Genomic DNA, 18515 nt, shown 5'->3' on the forward strand with positions numbered 1-18515 from the left:
TTCTCTCCTCATATACCGGAAGACCGCTCACTTATACAGGAACTGAAACCTTAAGACGCTCTGTTCGATTACATAATACATACTGCTGTATTATTGGATGAAACATATGTTTTTTAATTTCGTATATTATATCATTATAAATTAAGCACAATAGAATAAACTGTGTCTATTCGTCTCAGTACTAATTTGAAAGCGGACATTGCTAAAATTGCGGTTATTACTTCTTGAGGGTCTTTTATTTTGAAATTCACTCGGTTTTGCGGAATTGTGTGTCCGGAGAGAACAGTCACTCAGCGCGGGATTACTATAAGTGAACCGAACTTTATGAAATATCTGTCTAATTTGTCTGTTCTTTAGTTTTACTGTTTATCTAGTTTCATTCAAGCTATGTCAGACACATGGAGTCACATCCAGGCGCACAAAAAGCAGCTGGATTCCCTGCGCGAGAGGCTGCAGAGGAGAAGAAAAGACACTCAGACAACTCAACTGGGCATCGGTGTGTTGATAAACTAACGTCACGTGCTGTGAGATCTGCAAAACGATTAACTGTACCATAAATGGCATTTGAGATATTTGTAAAAAAATATCTATATTATTAAATAAAACACTTCCTGGATATGTAATGAGAGATATCATTGCAAACCATGTTGTTCATACATTCAGCTTTATTAGCTTGATATCAAGTGCTGAATATAGAGACCGCACAGGATTCTGTCAGAAGTGTGGTATCATGATGCTGAAACTATCTTTAAATGCATGCCAAAGGAAGAATGAATCAAGTTTTTTTTTTTTTTTTTTTTTTTTTGCAATTGTGCATTTAGTGGTTCTATGGTGCCACCTACTGTGTGTGTGTGTGTGTGTGTGTGTGCATTTTTCCTTGTTTTTAACAGAGACTGGAGGTGTTGAGGGTGGATCTGCAAGGAGTGACAGCCCTGGACCGGCGCTTCAGAGTCCTCCACAAGTGGACGTTGAGCAGCCTCCAGACCCAGAACTAGAGAAGAGGCTGCTGGGATACCTGTCTGAACTGAGTCTTTCTCTCCCAACTGATTCCCTAGCTATCACCAACCAGCTAAACACAGTAAGATCTGTGTGCATGCTTGTGTACACTATGGGAGATGATACACAGGGAAACTTTTTGAGCAATGTTGCAGGGCAACCAGGTAAGACAAAGGGACAACGACTGATCTAAAGTATCCAGTTAAAGGGTTAGTTCACCCAAAAAATGAAAATGATGTCATTAATGACTCACTCTCATGTCATTCCAAACCTGTAAGACCTCCGTTTATCTTCGGAACACAGTTAGATATTTTAGATTTAGTCCGAGAGCTTTCTGTCCCTCCATTGAAGATGTGTGTACGGTATACTGTCCATGTCCAGAAAGGTAAGAAAAACATCATCAAAGTAGTCCATGTGACATCAAAAGGTCAGTTAGAACCAAATAACACGTCAGCAGCATCATGAACTCTCTCTCACAACAGACACGGAATAGAAGACAATGCTGAATAAAGTTGTAGTTTTTGCTATTTTTGAACCAAAATGTATTTTCAATGATTCAACAAATTCTAACTGTCTGATGTCACATGGACTACTTTGATGATGTTTTCTTACCTTTCTGGACATGGACAGTATACCGTACACACAGTTTCAATGGAGGGACTGAGAGCTCTCGGACTAAATCTAAAATATCTTAAACTGTGTCCCGAAGATGAACAGAGGTCTTACAGGTTTGGAACGACATGAGGGTGAGTCATTAATAGGGCTGTGCGATTAATCGAAATCGAAATAAAATCGCGATTCGAGTGTGCGCGATTTCTAAATCGCTTTATAGCACGATTTTCCGCAGCCCCGACCTCCTGCAGTATGTTATCTGAACCAATCAGGATGCAGCACGCCTAAGTGGAGCACGAGAACAGAGCAGACTGGGCATATGCCTAACTCCAGGTTCACACACTCTGTCTGTGATGCGTAGCCTTTTTTTTTTCGAGCCCATGTTAACGGAACAGAACGTTCACACTGCACACGGTAAAAGATGAGAACAGAAAAGGTTATTAATAGAAATCTTAAAAAGATTTAATATCTTGCGCTTGAGCACAGAGAGAGTTGTGAGTGTACAGGACACAGGTTGAGTGAGAGGAGACACGTTGTAAGGCAGTGTGTATCTGAGCCTTATACAGTTTATGATCTGAGCACGCGCATCTGGTTTTGTTAAAAGAGCAAAGGAAATCTGCGTGCGAGTGGATAGATTCGCGCTCGTGCATTATTTTAATGTGCTTTCGCGTTATAATAATGCTCTGCGCTCTCGTTGCTGCTTCTGAACCGCGTACACATAACTTACTGTATACGCACTGCAGATGGAGTACGTGTGAACCTTGGGCAAAACATATAACACCTGAGGCACCGCTACAGTGTGCTTTATGACCAATGCATGAAAAAAAAAAAAACACTCTCTGACCACGGGTTTTATTTTATTTTTTTATTATAATTTTTTTGCCATATGTCTTGATTTTGTTTGACATCTTTACTTAGTGATTATTTTGACTTAAGTCTGTTCTAGAGACATGTTACAACTTTTTGATAAAGCTCTCATTGGTTTTCTTTTGGAAATATGTTTCAAATTTATACTGAATGCATTTATGACTGTAAAGCATGTCTGTGTGTGTCAAAATCGTGATTAAAATCGAAATCGCAAAATGGATCAAAAAATCGTGATAGGTTTTTTTTGTCCATATTGCACAGCCCTAGTCATTAATGACATAATTTTCATTTTTGGGTGAACTACCCCTTTAAAGTATTCAATTTGTTACCCATTATCAGTGTGAAAGTGCCCAAGCAGCATTGCTCAAAAAAAGTTGCCCCATGTATCATTAACTCCCAGTCAAAAACCTGGACATGTAGGTCTACTCATTTTTACTACCTCCCAAACAAAATTGTAAAATTGTTAAAACTGTTAAGTATATGGACAATGTGAAACATAAATTGTCACATTTATCTAAACTTGTTGTGAATACTATAGAAATATAAATAATTTTTTGTCTTTCTGTCCTTCTCAATCTCCCTCATTTGCATCTTTGACTCAGCCTGAGTCTGTAGTTTCCCATGCATGCATCCAAAGTCTCCTCCTCAAATTTTCTGCCCAAGAACTTATTGAAGTTCGGCAGCCGTCCATCACCGCCTCCTCGTCCTCTTCCTCCTCGACCCTCGTCACTTCAGTCGACCACACCAAACTATGGGCAATGATTGGCAGCACAGCCCAGCCACAGAGAACTGCCATTAAAAGAAAAGGAGATGACATCATCCATCAAAAAAGAGCCCCTGGCTCCTCCCCTTTGCTTCAAGCACCATCTTCACCTCCTAAAAAATCCTCTGCTTCACTGGGTCCTGCCTTGAACTCGCAGCTTACAGGATCCTCTGGAGGGGGCGGGCCTGAGAAAAAAGGGCGGAGCAGCAAAGTACAAGCATCTCATCTGGACATGGAGATTGAAAGTCTACTGAGCCAGCAGTCCACTAAGGAACAGCAAAGCAAAAAGGTATAATAATTAAGCGGCAAGTCCATAAAATCCTTGTGCATTTATGTGTATGTGGAGTTTGATGTATGTATACATGTGCCTCAGGTGAGCCAAGAGATCCTAGAGCTGTTAAACACCAGTTCAGCAAAGGAACAGTCGATTGTGGAGAAGTTTCGATCGCGAGGCAGAGCTCAAGTGCAGGAGTTCTGTGATCATGGGACGAAAGAAGAGTGTGTGCAGTCGGGCGACACACCTCAGCCCTGCACCAAGCTGCACTTCAGGTCAGTGCACAAACACTGCAAAAATTCTCATTAAAACAAATAACCGTATAAAATATCTATAAATTAGAATTCTAATAGTCTATCAATTAACTATATAATCATACATTTAGAAACTGGTAAAAATAATCATCATTAATATTTTTTACTATGGATTATGATAATATTATCTGAACGTATTATAAACAAATAATTTAGCCTTATATATGTATACATGTTTTAATTCAACCTTCAAAGGCGAATCATCAACAAACACACAGATGAGAGCCTTGGCGACTGCTCCTTTCTGAATACTTGTTTCCACATGGACACTTGTAAATATGTGCACTATGAGATTGACAGCCCTCCTGAAGCTGAGGGTGACATGTTGGGGCCCCAGGCAGGGGCCACTGAGCTTGGACTGCACTCCACTGTGGGAGACGGCAACGATGGCAAGTTGTTTCCTTCACAGGTAAAGTATCATATATATTGACCTGTTCCACAGCTTCTATTATGCTATAGTACACAGTAATTGACTTGAAGCCCAAATTAGCTGAAACCACTATAATATAGGAATAGACATGTTCTCCTGGGTTCATAAGTTCCTACTCCTACTGGAATGTAAAGTCTACACTAGAGAGAGTATGCTACTAACTAGCATGAAACTAACTCAGTACTTTATTTGGTGACACCATTTGTTCTTTAGCTAATAGGTTGTAAGCTTTGGAAAGTTATGCATAGTCAAATGACGTGTATCCTCAGTGATCTAAAGGCAGCCTTCAAATACATGATACGTGAGCAGTAGATCTGTTGCAATGCCAATTTCAGTTAATCCTTGTAACTTATTTTGCCTCTTTTAACAAATGCAAAGAAATTAGATATATATTATGATTGATTTATTTGACCTGCAATCTGAGTTTGTTGAGAAACGCTAACAGAGTAACTCGTTCACATATGATTCACATGTTTTCTCTCTCAAATTATAAGCAAGTGTAAATGTCAACATTATTCTCTGTCTAAAAGATTGAAGTCTACCGGGTTTAACAAGAGTCTACTGATGTAGGTACACCTGTTTGAAAGCGTCTGTTAATATTCAGTGTGAATGTAGAGTAAGTTTAATGGTGCAACACAAAAGTAGAAGTGGTGTGTAAGTTGTAACTTTAAATCAAAAATAGTTGTAACTTATGTACAGCTGATATAACTGGACCTAGATGTTTTTCTGTCCTGTAATTGCTTTCAGAGCATTCTTCTTTCATTCTCACATTTGCTGTCACTGTTCTTGTATTTGTCTACATATAGAAAAACTTTTTTTTTTTTATTAAAATTGTGATTGGCATTTTTATTTTGAGACATAACAGAATTATGTCCTCTAACCTTATCCCCTTCTCAGTGGATTTGCTGTGACATCCGTTTTCTGGATGTGTCCATCCTGGGGAAGTTTGCAGTGGTGATGGCCGACCCGCCATGGGACATTCACATGGAGCTTCCATATGGAACACTCACAGACGACGAGATGAGGAAACTCAACATTCCTATTCTGCAGGATGACGGTTTCCTCTTCCTCTGGGTGACAGGAAGGTAGGTGCTCTGGGGAGTGACTCAGCACAATGCTTCTTAAGACCCTTTTATCTAAGTGTATTAAGATTTTGCATCACTTTTATTTATCACACTGATAAATGTAAACCTAAATACAAAGACAAATCATCTTGTAATAAAAATCTGTGATTATATCACAGATGTTTTTGGTATTTCAGAGATACATTTTCCAAAGGTTTTTAATAACTCTGCACAATTGATTAAATCTGTGTCTGAATACATTTTCCATAATCATATGTGACCCTGGAGCAAAAAACCAAGTAGCTTGGGTATAATTTCAGCAAAAGCCAAAAAAAACATTGTATGGGCCAAAATTATAGATTTTTCTTTTATGCAAAAAATCATTAGGATATTAAGTAAAGATCATGTTCCATGAGGATATTTTGTAAAATAAAAACTTAATTTTTGATCAGTAATATGCATTTCTAAGAACTTACTTTGGAAAACTTTAAAGGCGATTTTCTCAATATTTTGAATTTTATGCACCCTCAGATTCCCGATTTTCAAATAGTTGTATCTCGTCCAAATATTGTCCTATCCTAAAAAAAACAAACATCAGTTGAAAGTTTTTTATTTATTTTTTATTCAGCTTTTGGATGATGTATAAATCTCAGTTTTGAAAAATTGACATTTAAGACTGGTCTTGTGGTTCAGGGTCAGCTATCTATAAATAAATGATCTGAAGAATTGAAAAAAGGGTAATTTAATGCCGTCTTACCAACAGACTAAATGCAGGTCAACAATAGTTCATTTTCTGTCTTCACAGAGCTATGGAGCTGGGCAGAGAGTGTCTAAGCTTATGGGGGTAGGTGATTTTACATGTGGAAAATGTGATGGTGATCTCTTTAAATATAACTAATATTTTTGTTTTTCTGTCTTTCAATTAGCTATGAGCGTGTCGATGAGATTATCTGGGTAAAGACTAACCAGCTTCAGAGGATCATTCGTACTGGGAGGACTGGACACTGGCTAAATCATGGCAAAGAGCATTGCTTGGTATGTGTGAGAATATGAGAATGAGAATCAGAATGAGCTTTATTGCCAGGTATGTTAACACATACAAGGAATTTGTTTTAGTGACAGAAGCTCCACAGTACAACAGAATGACTGACTTTAAGACAGGACACAGATAATAAGAAGAGTACTATAAAAATATACAAAAGAGGCAAAAAAGCAAAAACTAAATATAATATCGACAATTATGATGTACAGGTGCAAATTTTAAATGTAAACAAGTATGGTGTTAAATAGGTAATGTATATAGTGTTTTATATATATATATATATATAGTGTATAGTGTATTATCCAAGATTATTATCAAGTGTTCATGAGATGGGTTGCCTGAGGGAAGAAGCTGTTCCTGTGTCTGGTCGTTTTGGTGCTCAGAGCTCTGTAGTGTCGACCACATGGCAACAGTTCAAAGAGGGAGTGTGCTAGATGTGAGTGGTCCAGAGTGATTTTACTGGCCCTTTTGCTCACTCTGGAGATGTACAGTTCTTGGAGAGAAGGGAGGGTTGTACCGATGATTCGCTCAGCAGTCCGGACTACCCTCTGTAGTCTTCTGAGGTCAGATTTGGTAGCTGAGCTGAACCAGACAGTTACTGAAGTGCAGAGGACAGATTCAGTGATGGTGGAGTAGAACTGTTTCAGCAGCTCCTGCGGCAGGTTGAACTCTGCTGGGCCTTTTTCACAATGGAGTCAATGTGATTGTCACACTTCAGGTTCTGGGAGATGGTGGTGCCCAGGAACCTGAATGACTCCACTGCAGACACTGTGCTGTCTATGATGGGGAATGAGGGGAGAGCAGGGGGTTTCTCCTGAAGTCCACGATCATCTCCATTGTTTTAAGCAGACTCGTCACCACCCTGAATGAGGCCGATGAGTGTGGTGTCATCTGCAGACTTCAGGAGCTTGACAGAGGGGTCTTCAGATGTGCAGTCATTGGTATACGGGGAGAAGAGCAGTGGGGAGAGGATGGAGCCCTGGGGGGTACCAGTGCTGATCGTACAGGTGGTGGATGAGAGTTTTCCAAGCCTCACTAGCTGCTGCCTGTCTCTCAGGAAGCTGTTGATCCACTGACAGATGGAGGTGGGCACGAAGAGCTGAGTTAGTTTGGGCAGGAGGAGGTTTGGGATGATAATGTTAAAAGCAGAGGCAAGTAAGTAAGGTCCAGTGATGTCCTTCAGACAAGCCAAACTAGTCTTTCAAATGACTTCATGACCACAGACGTTAGAGCCACATGTCTGTAGTCATCTATTCCTGTAATTTTGGATTTCTTTGGGACGGGGATGATGGTGGAGCTTATGAAGCATGGGGGTGTTTTTTTCAAACCTGCTTTAAAACTCATTCATATCGTCTGCCAGTTGTTGATTCTCCACAGTGCTGGGGGATGGTGTCTTGTAGTTGGTGATCTCCTTCAGGTCTTTCCATACTGAAACAGGATCACTGGAAAATAATTGGTTCTTTAGCTTTCCAGTATAATTGCTCTTTGCTACTCTGATCTCCTTTTCCAGTGTGTATTTGCCCTGTTTATACAAGAATCTATCCCCATTTCTGCAGGGATCTTCTCAAGGCTGCATATATTGACTTTTCAGCAGCCATAAATTATTATTACATTTGAAAACAGCTTAATATTTTTGTGAATATACATTATACCTTACTTGTATTCTTTCCTTTTCTTTCTCTCTCTCTCTCTCTCTCTGTTTGTTTGTTCAGGTGGGAGTAAAAGGAAACCCACAAGGTTTTAACAGAGGCCTTGATTGTGATGTTATAGTGGCAGAGGTCAGTCCTAACCAGTATTGCTGATAAAACAGTGATGAATTTAAAGTCAGTGATGATCAGTGCACTAAAATAACATCTGTCATCTGTCTACATCTAAAGGTCCGCTCCACTAGTCATAAACCAGATGAAATCTATGGAATGATTGAGCGTTTGTCACCTGGTACACGAAAGATTGAATTGTTTGGGAGACCACACAATGTGCAGCCTAACTGGTGAGTCAGACGCTCAGGAACTTTTTTGATTTCCAAAAAGTGCACGTTTAAGTAATCAGATGTGATGCCTCGCTTTATTGCTAACTTGCTAGTTTTCTCTGATCTTTCGCACCCTGATTCGTTTTCCAGGATAACTCTTGGTAATCAGCTGGACGGTATTCACCTTTTAGACCCTGAAGTAGTTGCACGTTTTAAGAAGCGCTACCCTGACGGAGTCATCTCCAAACCTAAAAACATGTGAGGACTGGGCTAGTGAGAGAATGTACAGCTATTGGTTGAACTCTGCCACAGGATTCACGAGTAAAAGAACAAACTTTTATACCACTTTGCTTTTTTAAAATAAAAACACTGAACCACATTTTGGTCGTCATTCTGTACAGACTGATTAATGATTTCACAGGTAATTCTTTATAGACAACTTTTTTGTTAGAATTGTATGAAAAAAAAGATGCATGTTTCTTTTTGAAAAAGTTTTTTTTTTTTATTTGTTTTTTTTACAATCATCAGTGAAAGCAACAGGACATGTGCTGTTTTAATTCTATTATAATTTAGTTTGCTGTTTTTTACATTTTGTTTAATATAATAAAATTGATTTACACATTGCATTCAAAACATACCAAAAATATCTTCTCTTTCATATTGTGACTTCAAAGGTGTAACAGTGTCTAGTGAATTCTGTTCTTTTACTGGGTTTGAGTGTAAAAATCCACGTTTAACATTTAAAAAACAAATGTTAATACATGTGCACACAACAAAGTGAAGAAGTCTAGATACACATCACTAGTAGGTAAACCGGTTATTTCAAACATGTCGTAACAGAAGCAATGAGTGGATCATGACAAACATCTCCATTCATTTCAATAGTTTTATGCATGCAATAAGAAGAAAGCCTTACAAAGATTTAGAAACTGGGCCATCTTCATAATAATATATTAGTTAGCAAAATTTCATAATTACATAAAGTCTGTGAAATAACCATCATTTTTAGAATTGTTCCAAAAACACCCCTCAAGCTAAATTGGTTTATGGTCATGGCATGTCAAAAAGCCCTGAAATCTGTACACAATAAAAATGAAATTAAAGTCAGGGCTGTGTTATAAACACTATGTTAATGGACCTTGATGCAGCTGCAAGGCAAAGAAAATAACACTTACATAGAAAGCCAAATGAGCTTAAAAAATGTCCTTTCTGTTAATGTGAAAAAAAAAAACATTTTGTTGCTTCACATTACACACTAAATTTATGACAAGCAAGGCAAAGTGTGGTTGATATTATTAGGTATCCTATTCATCAAAAATCCTGAACAAATTTATATCTGACTCAAAAAATTAAATTGCATCATAGTGTCAGTGTCTCCACAGATAAAACCAGCATCTAGTTGAGATCATTTAGATTTAGGCTGTGGAGGGCAAATGCTACAGGCTAGAAAAAAAGCACTTAATGGTTATCATGTAAACATAACTCTTAAGATTGTTTCTAAATATCCCTTTCACCCAATTGCACTCAGTTGTACCTTTTTACACTCATTGCTGTACCGAAATTCAGACAAGTATCTTGACATTGATATTACAATGCATACAGCTGATGCTAATGAGTGTCCATGGGCGTGCAAGGAGAGGCAAACTTCCATGTTTCTTGTTCCTATTGGCTCATTCTCCAGTTCCCTGCAAAAACTCTCCAGTAAGGAACTTAAACTGGACTGGGGCTGTAAATCTGGATTCTCCAGAGACCACCTGCAGAACAAAGTTAGTATGTTGCATCCACTGCATTGATGTTGCTATCCATCTGGTGTCTCAGCGAGAGCCGAGCCTTGTGGGAAAAATAGGCCTGTGGGCACCTCGGACTGCAGCTGCTGTCCCCTTCACTGCCCCAGGAGGTAGTGGAACACAGCCGAGGTTTCACCTCCTCACTTGCTACTGCTGAATAAGCAGAAAAGAAAATTATATAATTATCTCCATTCATAAAAAAAAATAATATAAAAATTTAAAATCGTCACACCTCATAAAAACATAATAAAAATAAAATGTTAATGCACTTAAAAAAAAAAAACATATATAGTTTATGCTGTCACAGAGAGAGGACACGGATTTCATGTCAACTACCAATTTATCATTTGACCAGGTTTTCAATTGCCTTTTAGCTTTATCTGAAAAAGTGATAAAGTCTGAGATTATGATTTACCCGTCTCAGGAGGGCACTGTTTTTTGCACTTCTCCTTGCAGCGTCTGTAGAAAGGAAAGCACTGCAGCATTTTCACACCCATTTCACTAGAGGGAGCTACAGACAAGAGAAATACATGTTAGACAAACCGACTGTGACCTGCCATGACTCTATATCACAAATAACTAGCGGTGGACAGCTCTACTTCGTTACTGTACTTAATTACATTTTTCAAGTACTTTACTGGAGTAGTTTTATTTTGAGTAACTATTACTTTTATTTCAGTACATTCCAAAGCACAAGATCGTAGTTTTTACTTCCCTACATTTCTTTATCTTTACTCCTTATAATATATCACGTGCCCCAACCGTGTCTGATTCAAGAACGAACTGATTCTTTTTTAGTGAACCTTTTAAATCGGCTCGCAAATCGCACCAAACGATTCATTTTACGAATTCGGATGATCCGTTTGCAGCTGTTCTCGAAGCGACAACTCAATGATTCAAATGAACCGTTTAGCGCGAGTCTCCAGTGAAATGAATTCACAAGTAAGAACCGTGAGTGAGCGCGTGCGCGCGACTGATGCTGCTAAAAGTAAGTTACTAATGTCGAATTTTAGGACTATTTATTGTAACTGAAAATCACATTTAGATCAAAACTGTCAGTTGTTTGTGAACTAAATCTGCTGTAAAGGGTGATCTATTCAAGCCCACTGAAATGCTTGAATGCAGACACATCAACATCAGTGTTTCTGTTAAAAAACCCGAAACATTAAAATAACACAGATTAAATAAAATAACTCTTGCACGTTCAAATTCCCAGCTGCCGTAATGTTAACAGTTTTATTTAAATTATATGCATGTCCTATGTGACGTCTGTTTTTATATTATTTATCAACATTATACATTTTTATATTGTTTGGATTAACTAGCCGAGTAGACAGATATGAATGTTTATTCATAACCATACTGAAAATAATAAATATTGTTAGCTAATGCTAACTGTCTAGCTAACAAGCTTGCTGGTGTTAAATTGAGGTATTTTTTTTAGATATAAGTCCAAATATTTTTATTCAACCACCTAGATAAATTACATCTGGAGGGAAAGGAAATGATGTGATGGTCAGAACATGGTAACTACAGTAATTATCAAAGTGGGAAGTGATGTCCTCTGATGTTTTTACACCATAGACAAGGTTTGAGAAGAAAAGAAAATATGAAAACATAATTATATTTTCCTTAAAATGTTCTTCCTTACTTCAGGCCTTATTCTCATGTCATTTATATAACTGTGCACAACAACAAACTTTAAAAAACTTTTTCTCTTCATGGTGAAAATCCGTTGGTTTTCAAAACGGAGTACTTTTACTGGAGTAATATTTTATTACACGTATCTGCACTTTTACTCAAGTACTTGATTTGTGTACTTCGTCCACCACTAACATTTCTAAACTAGCTAAAGTGTCTATTGTTTTTTGCCCTCCTGTTGCTACTGTGGTCATTAAGGTAAAACCGCTGTTGTTTGTTTTGATTATTGGTTGTATGTACTGTAGCCTACTGTATAATCTCATTACAGCCTTGTGTATGCAAACCTCTGTTCTGCCGTCTAATCCAATGCAACGACGTCAGTGAGACTGAACGGAGACGGAGTCATCCGATCGAATAAATCCGTGCATGGGGTATTACACGCCAGGTCAAGTTCTCTGATAGAGGCTGGCAGTTTTGCCATCTTGGCACTATTAGGAGTTCGACTTGCAGTTTATGAATCACTTTTGACAGCTTCTAAAGTGTATTATTCATAATTAGTTTATAAACTCGTGTTTGAAGTGATTCATGCCCTGCAGTTGTTGAGTATGTGGGTTACAGATTGATTTACTTAGTGTATGACTTGGTTCATTTTCATCAGAAACCTATCCAAAGACAAATAGAAACATGTCTTCTTAAGAGCTTTTTGTGACGAAGTGACCAGTGCTCCTCTTATCACCCTTTCCCAGGGTTTTCTGGCCTTTGGTTTTGTAGTATACAGGGTTAATGGTTAATTTTTAATGACTTGGCATTTACACTGTTCTGATATGCTCTGTGAATCCAGTCTGCCCCAGAAACCAATGTAATACCTTAGTGGCCGAGCTGCATATTATTCTTGGGTTAATGTTTGCACATTAAAATAATACATGCTGAATGAGATCATAAAAATAAAGCTTGTGTAATAGGTCATGAGATCATAGTTGTCAGCCTTGAAATGCAAGTCATAACATCAAAAAAAAAAAAAAAAAACAGGACATGTTTTCCATCCAACTACATGTCGTTCTCACGCATTAAAGAGTGTTTGTGTGTTAGTAAAACTTGTTACAGAACCATGTCACTACATGTCATTGTCGTTCACTGTCATACATAACACTCTGTTCCTACTCATCCCCTCCCTTTTATTTCTGTTATGAACTCATAAATCAGAGGAGTTCTCTCATGCTATTGTTCAGCTTCGTTAAATTGCCTGAGGACAAAACGTGCACAATTCTGAATTTTAATTTTTAAAAGCTAATGGCCAAACATTTAAAAAAATGTCTTTTGCAAATCAGTTGTGTGAATTTTGTAAGTGTTGGAATAGCTCATTGTTTTGTGGAAAAGTGAACATTTTGGAACAACATCTGTTCAGATCTGCCTGCAAACAGCATGTTATGAGCATTTGTTTTGCTCTTTGATTTGAGTTTTAGCATTATGATCATTTGTTGATTTATATTTTAAGATCTTGATTAATTAAAGAGGCTACATGATAAGGGACTGCTTGATTTAACTCAAGTTTTTTTCATTTCAAGTTTTCAGGCTTCTGCAAATGTCTTCTTTTCATTATAGGCATGAAGTGTCACCAGTTCAGATTGCAGATGAAATTATCTGTGTTTGATAAATGGTGTAAAAATCAGCCTCAGATGGTTTGCATCAGTCCTTGCATCAAACCACAAACATCTGAGCTTTTGTGGAGAACATTGTGTCCAAAATATTTGCCAATACTGACGCTGAAAACCAAATGTTTTTCTTATTCCCTTTGTTCCAGTTAATGCACACACACACATTTCTGTCACTTCTTGTGCCTATCCTAAACATTCCTCTCGCTTTTTCATAACTCAAGCAAAACATAATTTATGTGGAAGCGTTCATCAGGGGAATTAAGATTCCATTCTTATTTCTTTGTGTGTTCGGTTTATGGCGAAAAGCGAAAGAAAAAATGCCCAAACCAGTTTGGGAAAAAGTGGATAAGGAGGCTACAGAACAGAGGAAATGTTACATTTTCTTTCCTAATGGTTTAATTTTGGCAAGGTTTTTGCCCAGAGACGAAGAAATTATGTAATTAGTGTACAATTTACAGCTAAGTTGTTTACTAGTGATCTAGACATGCACTTATAAATGTACTACAAGCAAGATCTTGTATACATAAAGCATACACACAAACACAGAGAAAATCCTTATAGGGTTGTCATCTAGACTTGTGACCTAACATGATGTCCCACTCCAGGTCATTTACCAAACACTGTGAGATGTGTTTGTGTATCAGTATAGGCTGTGTACATATGTACTAAAGTTACGACACTTCATTATACTTTGCCTCCTCCTTCATATAGCCTCTTTCTTAGAATAGGACACTGGCTATGCACACATTCAATTACACACCCTCAGAAACAAACCAGGGCTGTCATCTGAGACATAATTTCTCACTGATTTACAGCACCACAGGATTTTTCCTGGACTGTGGATTGCAGCAATGCATAGGATTCATGCCTTTCCAATCATTTCAAGCAAACCGCCTTTTTCTCAACAAGCTTGTGTGTTCAATAACATCTTCAGCATTTTTGAAGGAGATAAGGATAACCTGTGAATTCACACCTCTTTAAGTTCCTTCTTCTGATCAAAGCTGTAGGTCTAATTTCACATCTGAAACTGTGAGCTGTAGGTGAATATCCAAATGATTAATAAGACCTATTTTCAGTATCACTAGTTTTCAGTTTCGTTGTTTACGTGGTGTAGGCTAGGCTATATTTATGAGGCTGATTGCCCTTTTTGGCGTCCAATAAATAAAAATAGACTTTTGACGCATGCATGTGATTTAGTTCTTGCAGGAAGTTCATAGATTTGAGTGTTGATGCTTTCAAAGGTGTTAGAATCTCTAAGTGACTTTTATGATTTTAATGTAATCTTAAATCGCTTGCTACTCCCCCCTCTCCCGCCTGGCTGCATGCTCGAGCGCGCTCACGCGCTTTCCCATTGAGACTTGCTGTGTGTGTATGTGCAGTACGTGACACTCGAGCACGCTGTGGTGTGACAGGGAAAAGGGGGGGAGGAAAATGCATATAAATGTTTAAATATGAAAGGATGTTTACAAGATCACTTGTGATTTCCATGTGCATGCAGCAAGGTTATTGAATAAAATAAAATTTTCACATGTAGCCTAAAAATCCTTAAAACCCGTGTTAAAAGGTTTCATGGATTGTGTGTGGAATGATATTTTTCTGTCTGGCTATATTTTATAGGCGTCCTGTTATTCGTAAAATAGATGATAAAACATAAAGCCAGAATAATTTTAATCTAAATCTGACTTTATGCAAGAACAAATAAACAAACACTGCTGCAGTGTTCACTAAACAAACAAACAATGCTTCACAGATTAGGCTAGCCTACCTAAAAACTTAAAATATAGCGTAAAACACAAGCAGCATTCATTGCAGATAAATTACAGTTGATTTGTATTTCGTACTAAACACAGTTTGAAAAATTTTACTGTAAAGATGTATTGTCTTGTTGGAAGCAATTACGCTACAGCCTATATAGGCTGCGGTAATTTATACACAAAAGCAGTTTTACAATAAAATTATATATTTCCACTAACAGCTTAAGAGGTTTTCTTGTTAAAATAACTAACTATTTCAAAAACATTTCGCCTATTTTCTTACCTGAAGCAACTTTGAGATGAATATTGTTAGACACTCCCTCTTTGACACACCTCCATATTGTTTAACAACCTTTATAGGACTGAATTTTACATATTTGTATAATTCAGTGTGTACAGTTTTATACACAGCCTAATATTAAATAGTCTAATCAATTGACTCACCGTTTGTTCTTTTGAAACGCACTTATTCTGGCACGTCACGCAAAGAATTCTTCAGATTCCAATTGATAGTTGAAATGTTCTCCAACTCACTGACAGATCACTGGCAATGATTGAACCCGTTCAGCTACGACAACATTAAAAGCTTCAGGTCTGAGCACAGCTTTAAATAGCTTATCTGAGCAGCACACCCTCCTCCTCTTTCTCTCCCTCCTCCTCCTCCTTCTCTTTCACTCAGTAGCTTGCTTGTGTGCTGTCACGTCTCCAGCTCAGCATGAGAAAAACATTCTAACTATTCAGGACCAATTTATTAAACTATTTATAATTTTCTCACGTGCAAGTTCTTGAGGGCATGTTCATGCATTAGTATCGGAAGCCACTGAGAAAATGTTAACCTCAGTCTCATGCTGTACTTAAGATTTCATCCACAAGACCATTAAGATGTTTTAATGTTTTAGATTTATCATCATTGTTAAAGTGTTTAGAAGTTTTATTATTACTAATATTATTATGATTATTATTTCGCATAATCAGAGTTTTATAGTGTGTTTAAGATATTCTTAGATCACAACTCTTGGCCATTTGCATTTTTGCTTAAAATAACTGCAGTTTTAGGCAGTAGACCAGTCTCCACAAGTCCCCATGGCTCCAGTTTACATTCAGGGCAACATCGAACACTACTTCATACGCTCAATCTGAATAGCATTCAACTTCTCAAGAGTAAAAGATCAAGCACACACAAAAAAAGCTAATCTTTACACTTCCAAGAAACATGTATACCAGTGACATCAGCATAGACCAGGAAATGTGTATTTACACCTTTATTCATTTTTATTTTCTAGCTGACATTCTGTTAGCTGTTTTTCTTTTCCGGTGGAAATTTACAAACCAATTAGAATTCTGAACATCAAGTCTGCTGCACAATCTGGGTTGAAGGGCAAGGCCCCCCATTGCTGGTAACTATTGTGTGATTTAGGACCAATAGCATTAACCCATATGCTACTGATCAGAGAGCAGTCTGAAGTTTGTCCTATCTTTTAGTTATTTCCATTTAAAGACTTTTAAAGACTTAGTTATTTTAGTTATTTCCATTTAAAGACTGATTTAAGAACAGTGTTAAAAGGATAAATAAACTCTGAGATTTTCTTTGAATTCTCATCATCCATGTGGGAAAGCAGGAAATTGTTTTGGGATTTGAGTTGTGGGATTTATATTTATTTAATTAATTTATGTTTCAGTTAGTTGAGAACCATTTCATTATCTGAACCCAACTCCCTTTTATGTATAATTTTCGACCTAAAAAAAATAAAGGAAAAAAATTAAGCCATATTAATGCTCCAAGTTTAATTTTAATTTCTTTCTCTTCTTGTTTCTCCTGTTTAGCTCCTCCCTTCTCTCTTTTTTTTTTAAATTTTGACATCTACAGAAAGAAAGTAGATTTATAACTCTACTTCCATGCTTAAGAGCAAAATATATGTTTGTAACTTTGTTGTTAGACAGTAATAGGGAGCATCCCAAACCCTGTGTTAAAAACCTGTTTACCCATGTAAGAAAAAAAATGAATGATTGTCATGAACATGAAATGGGATCTGATACCTAATATACATTAGATTGATTGTTTGACTGCAGGCTGTTTAACGAAATAGTGTTGTTGAGGTCAGATATCACAGGTTAAGATACGATGTATACTTTTGATTTGTTTTGTTTTGCTTCACTTTCCATGAGCATTGTCTCTAAATCAGATCATTTTAAAAAAAGATGGTTTGTCACTTGCCTAATACTGCAAATAATAAGAGAGCATCATGTTTAATCAGCGTTAGTGTGATGGACAGAGATCTTTTGTTGTTTTTGTAAAATCCAATCACATGTATTTTCCATAATGTTTCTCCCACTATCACTGGTGATCGCTGGTGATGTCTCCTGCTTTGTGTGGCACTGTGAGAAGAATAATTACCTATGACCAACACCATCTCTAATAAGTGTTTATTATAGAAAAGACTTGATTTATGATATACACTTTCAAAATGAGAGATAAATAAGCTAAAGAAAAAAAAATGTGTTGGAGGAACAAACTGTTCTATAAATCACAAGCTAGAATAAGTGCAATAGTTTAAACAGAATGACAAAAATCCTCTGCAGAAACCCAAAAAGAAATGACAGGCCTGATGGTTTCTATTTGAGTTGGCATATGTGCAAACTCTCGGAGGAAGATGAGTGATTTAATGAGTATTTACTTTCTCATGCACACTAAAGCAGCAGAGCTTACATGCATGCTGTTGTTTGGTGTCAGTGCATAGAATATCTGCCCTATTCCGGCTTGAATCGCTTTTTACCAGTTTTCCCACCCTGTTCTCCCACCCCAAAACTGCAACCCCCACCTCGCTAATTTTGTCCCTGTCAACAATCCACCTCCCCTCAACACCCACTTTTCTCTGGGGTGTGTGTGAGCTCACAACAAGGCAGTGTCAAATTCCTACATTCACATAAACCATAATGACTATGATGTTATTTGTCGATTTCAGAGGTAATGAATCACGCAGAGAAAGATGTGCAGTGACATAAAGCTGATGATTCTTCAGAAATTCAAGATAATTTTACAAAAACTCAAGTGTGTGCATGTATGTTACATTCTTAAAGGCATACAAAAAAAAATCAAGTTTAAATATGAATTGAATGAACCTTTAAACAGAATGGTTTGAATTTAATAAATTCCATAACATCCGTTCACATGCTCCATTCAGTCTGATTTCTGGTCTGTTTCCCCTCTGCTGTTATCTGGAGCCATTGTGGGAGTTGATGAGTGTTTCGTGCCTATTCTCTGTGTATAAATGGTGGATGGCCATCGAATTAGTCTGGCCAGGTCCATGCCAAAGCCTTTAGTACAACCGCCTCTCAACATTAACTAG

At 37.4% G+C, this 18515-nt stretch overlaps 1 protein-coding gene across 1 annotated transcript; it reads left to right on the top strand.

Annotated features, from left to right (window-relative positions):
• Positions 1-34: 34 nt before the first annotated feature.
• Positions 35-8710, top strand: LOC132116282 (N6-adenosine-methyltransferase subunit METTL3-like). The gene is made up of 11 exons (XM_059525055.1): positions 35-496; positions 891-1078; positions 3078-3527; positions 3612-3787; positions 4022-4235; positions 5154-5341; positions 6126-6164; positions 6247-6355; positions 8075-8140; positions 8240-8352; positions 8482-8710. The coding sequence occupies exons 1-11, from the start codon at positions 388-390 to the stop codon at positions 8591-8593; spliced, it is 1764 nt and encodes a 587-aa protein (XP_059381038.1). The 5' UTR covers positions 35-387; the 3' UTR covers positions 8594-8710.
• The last annotated feature ends 9805 nt before the right edge of the window (positions 8711-18515 follow it).

Source organism: Carassius carassius, chromosome 3 (assembly GCF_963082965.1).
Source record: "Carassius carassius chromosome 3, fCarCar2.1, whole genome shotgun sequence".
NCBI lineage: Eukaryota > Metazoa > Chordata > Actinopteri > Cypriniformes > Cyprinidae > Carassius > Carassius carassius.